Below are 10565 nucleotides of genomic sequence, written 5' to 3'. Positions count from 1 at the left end.
ACCCTAGCATGTAAGTCGTCATCTTTATTTTCTCCTAGCTTCGCCACCAATAAGAGCATGAGAAATAGCGAAACACAGTTAAACTGACAAATGGTTGCAGCATTCGCTAAGATTTCCAAATTAGAGGTGATTCCCCTTTTTTTCTTTTATACTTTTCTTGTAGATGTTATCAAACATAGGTTACTGGTTAGTTTCTTGAAATAGGGGATTTGGAGACCGCTGATTGAAGTTTCTGGCGATTTGAAGTCAAACAGGTACATTTTCTACATAAATGACTTATGATTCATCCATTTGTAGCTTATTCTTTACATATATGGTTTGTTCTTGTACAAGATTTTTGTTTTCATTTGTTGACACACATCAAACTAGCCTGTTTTCAAATCTCAATTAAAACAAGTGGCAGAAGAAACCTCTTGAAAGCTTAATATGTCTCAGTATGCTATCATATTGGTAAGTACACATGTGGTCTTGTGAAACCTTATTTTGTAAGCTACATATGTATGTGCATTATGGTTTGCTTATTTTATAGAAACATTCCATATTTTAAATGGAAAAAATATTTTTTTGGATGACATGTTGAATAGTTTCATGATTGTTTTAATGTGATGCCTGATGGGTTTTGAGCATAACAAATAATCCCTATTTGTGCATGCAACCATAATATTCTTGGATCTATGTTTTTTTTCTAATTGCACATACAAGTATCGAACATCAAAAAGAAAACCCTAATTTTTCTAGTATAATTTCGAAAATCATAACTAGGGTTAGTAAACATACTTTTAATTGTTATGTTGCAATAACAATGAAAATCCAAGTCTTCTTCAACCTTGAGTTTAAGAGTCATAAGTATCACGCCTCAGTTGGTTCACACCCAAACTAAGCAAGAGGATAAGAGAGGAGAGGGGGGGAGGCTTGAGATTTTCAATTATCCTTCTAGGGTTTAGAGTGTCCAAAAATGTGAAGTCCTATGGGTTTATTTATAGTGCATATAGGATACACTGGATAACCCTAATTTAAATAAAATATTATTAATTCAAATTGGTAATTATATACCTCCATAATTATCCATATGGGATAATCCAGAAACTCTAATCACCCTTAGGAATTTCGTTCACCACCTTCCTAGGAAGGTTTTGGAACCTATTCTTCAACTATTGAAAAATTGCACTCTAGTCCCTATACTTTCAATTAATTCTTTTAATCTTGAAATTAATTTCAATTAATTTTTGGTTAAATATTAATTAAATAATATCATTTCAAATTAATATATTATTTCGATAATACATTAATAAATTAATTTTTTCAATTTATTAAACAAATAATAAATCCAACCTCTCTCTCTCTTTCTCTCTCTCTCTCTCCAGATGTCATCATATCTAGTTGTTAGTTATGAGGGCAACCCAAAAATATTGTACTACTATCAATTCAAGTATATACCAATTATAGTTATAGGCCTAAACACTTAATCCAACAATACCAAAAAACTATTAGGAATTTGCAACATGACATTATTTTAGAAGAACAAACTTTGCATTTTTGTGAAATAAATTCCTTGTTTAACAGTCCACTAATATAAAATAAAATGTTAATTGAAAGTTACAAGAGCCTTCAAGAAATAGCTCAAGATCAAGTGGTTGAAACAATCAAATACAATCTAAAAAGGGGACTGGATTTACTATTGCTTTATTTATAGTTATATATATGCAAAGTTTCAAATAAAATCAATGTTTACTTTTACTATTTTAACAAGATATGAAATGGTTTTGAAAATGAATAAATTTTTTTATTCAATACATATTTTCAGTGGGAATTGTACCTATTTTCTTATCCGTTGTTAAGATGATCTGAATTTTTTTCAATAGGTTTTTATGCATTTTCGGTAGGAATTGTATGTACCTTTTTTTTATATAAGTTGTTAAAAAAAAAATAGTTTTTGCTTATGGCTATAGGGAGCGAAAGCAGAGTAATATTATATACACTTTAGGCATATCATGAATCGATATCAAAACTTTGATCTCCTTCTCCATATATATATATATATATATATATATATATATATATATATATATATATATATATATATATATATATATATATATATATATATATATATATATATATATATATATATATATATATATATATACTCACTATTTGGTAACACATTTCCTAGAAACATCTATGGAAAATTCTTTACTAATTCAAGTGATATATTATCGTTTAATTGTGTTCAACTTGATGTCCTTGATATGTATGTTAAATGTTTATATGCCTGGAGAGGGCATATAGCAGAGACCAACAGTATGATGACATTTTTTTTTTGACTATTTTACCCTTGTATTAAAAATACTTATTCATTTATCTTTATCTCTGTTGGTAATGTTGCTCCATGTGTAGTGATGAATACATGAGGGACATGGGTTATATGAGTTGAACTCGCAACAGGATAGGTTTTTGGTGACTAAAAAACGACATATATGTAATTAGGCTAAAAATAGTTTTTCCATAGAGTCAAGTTATGTTATTGGTCCGTACATATTCAAAGTTTGACTAAAGGTCAAGTTGATCTGCATTTGGTGAACTAAAAACCACACAAAGATGGTTAATGTAGTTGTAGTGTAACATGCAATTTTTTGTGGTTTAAAGCAAGAAATAGCAATGTACTCTCTGGTGAAAGTAAGAAACAACAATGTATTTTATGGTCTAACCTAGATATAGGAATGTACGTTTGGTTTATGTACCTTGCTATGTAATTTTTTTTATTTCAAGTATAACTTTAGATCAAAATTCTGGATTAAATGTTTGACCGAATGGGTTAAATAGTTTGTATCAATAAAAGACCGTAAAAAAAGGGGGCATTAGTGTCAAGTGTATTGAAAATTGCTCATAGTAAAAAGTAGTGGTAAATAATTTGGCTATTTATCTTTACTAATTTGTAAACCAAGCATCTATTTCTACGTTAGATCTACTATTTGTTATATCTATGCAAACAATATAAAATGATCAAACGTAATCTGTATGAAAACTTTAAAACAAACATATATCTAATATTGAAACTATAATTCGATAAATATGTGATGATTGACAACAAAACTATTTGGGTAGACAATAATAAAATTTTAAACGTGGCTTAATTTATGTTGACATAATTTAAAATAAAGTATTTAATTTATAAAACATGAATTATTATAATATAGAATGCCTAAAGTACGTATTTATATACTGAAAATGTTTATATAAACATTGGATTTACGTTATTTTTAAATATTATTTCTATATTTTATATTTATAAACATATTTTTAGAAGTATAGATATGTTTTGCAGAAATATAAATAAGTATGTAGAAGTGCAAATACATATTAATAATTCTAAAAATACAAAAATACGTATTTATACTTTTAAAAACATATTTTTACATTTAAGTTGTATAAATAGGATAAAAACACATATAAAGAAAATAACATTAAAAAGAACGTATTTATCATCGTCTCATGCCACTGCCGCCAACCACATTGCGGGGATATGAACCCAACCATACACTACTGCATAAAAGAACAATCTGGTGCAAAATAGCCCGCTGAAAGGAACTATCCACCATCAAGGAAACTAATCGCCGTGTGAAAACTAGCACACGCCGCCACATCGTAAGGGTACCTCACTAGTGTGTGTGTATATATATATATATATATATATATATATATATATATATATATATATATATATATATATATATATATATATATATATATATATATATATAGAGAGAGAGAGAGAGAGAGAGAGAGAGAATTAGGTTCAAATGTTTTCAATAAATATTATGTGTCTCTAACAATCAATCAAAATTAAGCAAAAATAAATTCAATAATAAATCATAAAAAGATATAATAGTAATTTAAACATAATTATTTATGGTAAAAATAAAGTTAATTAATATTCCGTTATATTAGGATATTAGTTTACAAACCCTATAAACATATAACTTATTCCTTCTATTTCTCTAAAATCCGCCGGCCACAACATCTTTTCTATTTGTTTATAATCGCTGGCCAAAAAATATCACCGCCCCTCTTCACCAAAATCGTTCATTAAATATATGAACGAACATATCATCATCTATCTACATCTGTGTAAATTAGGGCTTCTTCACCTCTTCCCTCTCCTTCATGAAAATACAATTTGTTAATCACCAATTTTTTTTTTCAATGCATCATGTTTCATCAGTAACAATATGCTTGATTAGTTTCTTAAACTCTTATCTGGAAGCTTTTATCGATCATCAGGAAGCTTACTCACAACATTTAAACTAAACGAGGGCTACCGTTTAAGATTCCTAAACTCTTGTTCATCCAAATCGCAACCAAATCAGAGCATACTCCATTCCCGATTCCAACTCTGGCTGCGACTTCAACTTCGGCTCTCACGTCAGCAGCAGCAGCAACAGGTAATTAAATTAATTTCTTTATTTTTTTTTGTTTTTCACTATTTAGAAATCTATACTATTTCTTTGTTTTTTGTTGTTTAGAAATCAATAGCATTTTAGGTAGAATAAAACGTAATGATAATTGTTTTACATGAATTTTGGATTGTTTGATGATAATGCCTAAGAAGTGTTTGTTGAAATGACTGAAAGAGAATCTAAAGAATCTAACCATATGGTATGCATTTTATCGGAATTAATAGCAACACATGTTTTATGCAATATTTATATTCGTATAGAATGAACAACTTTTTCTATTCTGATATGGAAAAGAAAGAAAACATGACGAAATATAGTATATTTTAGCAGAATAATGAGTAATGAATGTTATTAGAATAAATTATAATTATTTAATTTCTACTACATTCTATCAGAATTTATAGTTTTTATTCTCTTAGAATGTTATGTACTTTTTAATATGTCAAAGTTCATTATGTTTACTTTGTGGATTTAGTTTTTACAACTTAGATCTGTTTACATCACTAATTCATACCATATTGTGTATATATTGATGGGGTTGATTTCATAAGCCAACATAGTAAATTAATTTTGTTTGATTTCATACACCAACATAGTAAAGGTTTGATATCATATGCCAACATAGATTGGTGAAAGCTACTCATCTTGTTCTAGAATTTTTTTTAAAAGGTAATTAATTTGTCTGTGTATTATTTTTGTTCAATTTGTGATTTTAAATTTCAATTTCTATTGTCCTTTGTTATTGTGTATTTGGAATCTAAAACCATATTAGCTGTAAATACGATACTTTTGAATGCATTATATATATATTCTGTAAGGATATATTCTACCATAATATAATCAATGTATTATGTCAGAATGTATTCTATTTATTTTGTCTTATTCTATGTATTCTACCAAAATATATAAAGTGATAGTTAATTGCAAGTAACATGTTTTTAACCATTATTAGTTTTTTTTTTTTTATTTTTTTTTTTTATTTTTTTTTATGTATGTGTGTGTTAGGAATAGCTGAAAGAATGCGTTGAAGACCTAATAGGAATAACTTAAAGAATGAATAAAGTTTGATCATACTCTCATTTTAATAATTTTGTTATTTTTTTAAGAATTTTATTCATTTTTGTTGATATTCTTTTAGAATATTTATAATTATATTAAAATGTATAAGACTTTTAGTCTATAAGAATATGTATGAATTTGTATTTAAGATCAGATGTCTAAGTGGATATATATTAGAATGTTGTTATTTTTCAATCTCGGATTCAAAAATTTTGTTATTCTTCAATAATATTCTAATAGAATAAAATTCTGAAAGAACATAATACATATATATATATATATATATATATATATATATATATATATATATATATATATATATATATATATATATATAAGTTATTTTGTTTTTACTAATTATTGTGTATCAGAATGCATAGATTTAGACCACTGGATTAAATTAATCAATGGACAAGATTTGAGAGTGTATGATATTACAATAGAAGAGCATGTATCATACAATCACACAAATTTAAGAAAATGGTATTTTGGACAATTAACTACAATTATAAAAAGAAAATTTTTGGATTTTTAAGGATGATTAATTCTTCTAATTTTAAAAATCTGATTTTTTTTTATTAATTCAATTTTAATTCTACGTAATTTGTAAAATAATCGATTTTATTCTGTCAGAATATATATATATATATATATATATATATATATATATATATATATATAATGTATTTATTTAATAATATTAATAATAACGAATTTAAAATATAATATATTTACTTATATTTTTAATAAAATAATAATAATAATAAAATAAAAATAATAACGTTTTGTATTTTCCAGAAAAATCTTAATATTTTAGATCAGATTATAAAATAGTTTCAAATTAATTTGTCATCTGTTATAATTAGTAGAAAAAATGTCATATTTTGTAAAAAATAAAAAATAATTTAGAATTAAAACATTTAAAATTTATGAAGATTTTTCTGAAGATTATATATTTATTATTTTCTCTAATGATCTTAAAAAAAAAAAAAAAAAAAAAAAAAAAAAAAAAAAAAAAAAAAAACCAGTTATAAGTTGGATTCTAATTATTCCCCTTCTTTTGGAGATGTTCTTGTAACTAATATTTCGATCCATATAAAAGAACATTTAAGGAGGGTAGCTGGGGGGGTTATGGAAGTAGGGGTTTGGTGGATCACACGGTCCACAATTATTATCACCTAATTATTGTCACCAGTGAAGAAACACAGTATACATACATAGCTAGCTACGTGCCTCTCATCAACTACCTATCTGATTGCACAATGAATCTCGCCGGAATCCTCGCTGGAATGTTTCTGCTGCTGGCGGTCTACTGTGGAGTAGATCCTTTCAGGCATAGTGCAATTGTTGATTTCCCCGACTTTGAGTCCGTCAAAGTCGATATGCCGCAGTGGTCTGAAGTGCCGACGGATAAAGACACTCAAAACTTGCTACAGAAGTCGGAGATTAAGTTTTTGAATCAAATTCAAGGCCCGGAGAGCGTCGCATTTGATCTACAAGGCCGTGGACCTTATACTGGTATTGCTGATGGACGGGTTGTATTCTGGAATGGAAATTCATGGTCTGATTTTGCTTATACGTCTCCTAATCGGTAATAGTCGTGTTTTCCTATTCGATTTCCATTTCTTCCGCTTTAAGAAATCAAACCGTTGCCTTTCAACTTCCAAATTTTAGTGGATTCTACAGTGTTTTTATAATAGTTTCAACTGATGTCTTTTGATTTTCTTTCTGTCCATACAATTCTGAACATTGCAAAATTTCACTTGCACACACAGAGACCTCTATTTTGCAAAACAAGGACAATCATATCTGCTGCATTGTGATTTGTAGGAGTATACCACAATGATTACATAGAAATTTACTGCCATCTAATTGACTTATACTCAACATTGACAAGATGTATCATCTATGTGAGTGTGAAACGTAGGAGAATATAAAACGAATACATTTTATTGATAGGACAATAGCAACGAGAAAACACACACATAAAAGCATGTATTTCTCATTTAGCAGAGGACATTTGAATCAAAGGAATTGAAATGATATGTGAAGATTCTTAGGAAACAGAATGGAAAGAGTATGAATGAGACACAAGTTTGGTAGAAATTGAGGGTTTACAAGGCAGTGATTCTCTACTCCATGTCCCTAAGTGAATCAACATAAATTGTTCAAGAAAGTCTAAACTTAGTTATAGCCAGTTGTAAAAGTTGGCACCATTTTTTTTTTAGCAGAGATTGCTTTCCTTGAGAAATATGCTAAGCTCTTGATAATTGGTGTACATCTACATCCTTTCACAGTTTCACTTCCAAATTAGATAGCTTCCTTTTGAGAACATCTTTCTCCTTGGTTTAGGTGGTGTTTCTTTTTGACTTGATGGACTTATTCGGACATGACTTAACCCGGAAAGATATATGTATGTATAGGGGTTTTTCATTTTGACTTATGACAACTATAACATCTTAATATGAAAAGTTGAAGAGGGGTGAGTTTATCCATCCAGACACTCCTTTTACTACATTTACCCTCCTTTATCTTTTTCCCAGGTCACACAAAACCTAATCCCGGTCTGAACAAACCATCTGAATGACTACCCTTCTGTCAACAAGTGATGCCTAATGAAAAACTGAGAAAAGCATATTAACCAGAATTTGGCAATGTATTTGTCTCGGAATGAAACAACATGTTGGTTGGAAGTCAACTCTTCTGGTTTTCTGCCAATCATTGTATGCTAATCAGAACTGCAAATTAAAACACACATAAAAATAGCACCTTCACTTGTTTTTAGTAAAGATGACACGTGGGTATTTCTAGATAGTCCTCTGCCTGTCAAAGTTTTCTTTTATTGTTAATATATGCATCTTTATCTACACAAGTTGTTAGTAGTTGCTCTGTGGGATCTGAAAGGAACGGGAAAATAGAATCTATGAAACAAATATATGTTCAAAATTTAATATAAAACTGAGGGGAGGGTTATGTTATGTTTCAGGTCAGAGATATGTAATCCAAAACCAACAATCTTGGGCTACTTAAAAAATGAGCATATATGTGGGAGACCATTGGGGTTGCGGTTTGACAAGAGAAGCGGTGATTTGTACATTGCAGATGCGTATTTTGGGTTGCTAAAAGTTGGGCCTGATGGTGGGTTGGCCACCTCTCTAGTAACTGAAGCTGAAGGAGTTCCTTTGAAATTTACAAATGATCTTGACATTGATGATGAGGGAAATGTATACTTTACAGATAGCAGTGCAAAGTATCAACGAAGGTATGTTGTTGATGCACTTGTCTCTCTTTTTGAATACTATGGATTTAACCATTGATGTGATGTGATATTCATAACACAAAATTGGAGATATAGATAAGTAGATTATCTGAAAAACAACAGAGTATTGCACCCCCTTGAATTCATATGACATGGCTCAAGCTTTCCAGAAACATACACTAAGATATTATCATTATGAGTGGCTATTCAAAGTGGTTGATAAGTGATCTGTTAGGACTCAAGGGAAAACTCACTTTCTCTCATAACTTCTTCTTCCTGGATCAAGTCTAAGAGAAATATCATTGCATTAACTTGTGTCTCCATTAAGTACATTAAGAAGTAAAAAAGAACTTTTTGAGAAAAAAAGAGTTTGTATTGTATACAGATGACAAAAATTGATCAAACACCCTAAAGTCATGCGCATGCCTTTTAATATATATATATATATATATATATACACAGTAATAAATAAGCTTACAGTTGTAACAAGACTTGTCTATTTTCTTAATTTTCAGGAACTTCATGCATTTAGTTTTCTCTGCAGAAGAGAGTGGTAGAGTTTTGAAATATGATCCAACCCAAAAAAAGACGACCGTTCTTCTTCGTAACCTCCAGTTTCCTAATGGTGTGACTCTAAGCAAGGATGGTTCTTTCTTCGTATTTTGTGAGGGGTCCAAAGGCAGGTAACATTGTTTTTTTATGGAAAAATTTTAAGCTAAACGTACAATATTATTTCTGTTAATATTCCCAGGGTATTTTGGACATTTAATCTCTGTCCAAGTTCAGTTATACTATTATATTTTTTTATCAATTCCTTTTGTTAGGGGAGGGACAGCCAGCATGCATTAATGTTAATTACATGCATAAGAAATGGGTGATGTGGAGAAACCATTTTGCATGGAGGTTTTGAACTGGTAGCAGTAGTAGATGATTCTATTTGATGTCTTTTAATTGGGTATGTATTTTAATGTTACTTGTTGTAGGTTAATAAAATACTGGCTAAAGGGGGAGAAAGCTGGGACATCCGAAGTGATGGCGATTCTACCTGGTTTTCCTGACAATATCAGAACAAACGAAAAGGGTGAATTTTGGGTGGCAATTCACACTCGTCGATCCATGTACACATACATATGTGCCTTACACCCAAAACTTCGTATGTTTTTGCTGAAGCTTCCGATCCCTATAAAGTTCCATTACCTTATGAACATCGGTGGAAAGCTTCATGCTTTGGTTGTCAAATACAGTCCGGATGGAAAGATTCTACAGATATTGGAGGATTCGCAAGGTAAAGTTGTACGTGCCGTGAGTGAAGTTGAGGAGAGGGATGGAAAGCTATGGATGGGGAGCGTCCTTATGTCTTTTATTGCGGTATACCAGTTATAGCTGTACCATGTATTTGTCTTTTAGTTTTAGCCAACATGTGATGTATGTGCTACAAACATTTTGAAAAAAAGGAACTGTTGCCACTGTGATGTAGAATAAGACATTTCAGCAATAAAAGTATTTTGGTTTGCTTCCTTGATGGCATGGACAAACTGTCATCGCCATTTCGACATACAGCTTTACACAATCAATGTAGATACTGAGCGATTTGATTGATCAAACAATAATTTGAAATCTTATAAACGTTACAAGGAAGAAGTTGCAAAATACTACAAACACTAGTACGTTAATTAGAAAGGACCAGACTATAGAACTCTACTACGTAATGCAATGTGCACCCTAGCTTATCAAGAGGAATTATACTTGGACCAGGCTAGGCCTTGTCCCAAGCCCGTTCCCTAAACCAT

At 29.8% G+C, this 10565-nt stretch overlaps 1 protein-coding gene across 1 annotated transcript; it reads left to right on the top strand.

Annotated features, from left to right (window-relative positions):
- The first annotated feature begins 6630 nt into the window (after positions 1-6630).
- LOC145031098 (protein STRICTOSIDINE SYNTHASE-LIKE 3-like) lies at positions 6631-10292 on the top strand. The gene is made up of 4 exons (XM_078979592.1): positions 6631-7107; positions 8503-8778; positions 9291-9458; positions 9759-10292. Exons 1-4 carry the CDS (start codon positions 6779-6781, stop codon positions 10156-10158), a joined length of 1173 nt encoding a protein of 390 aa, XP_078835718.1. The 5' UTR covers positions 6631-6778; the 3' UTR covers positions 10159-10292.
- The last annotated feature ends 273 nt before the right edge of the window (positions 10293-10565 follow it).

The sequence above is a fragment of the Lactuca saligna genome, chromosome 2, assembly GCF_052625555.1.
Source record: "Lactuca saligna cultivar CGN05327 chromosome 2, ASM5262555v1, whole genome shotgun sequence".
NCBI lineage: Eukaryota > Viridiplantae > Streptophyta > Magnoliopsida > Asterales > Asteraceae > Lactuca > Lactuca saligna.
Note: the sequence above shows the minus strand (reverse complement) of the source record. Positions and strands in the feature narration are given on the sequence as shown.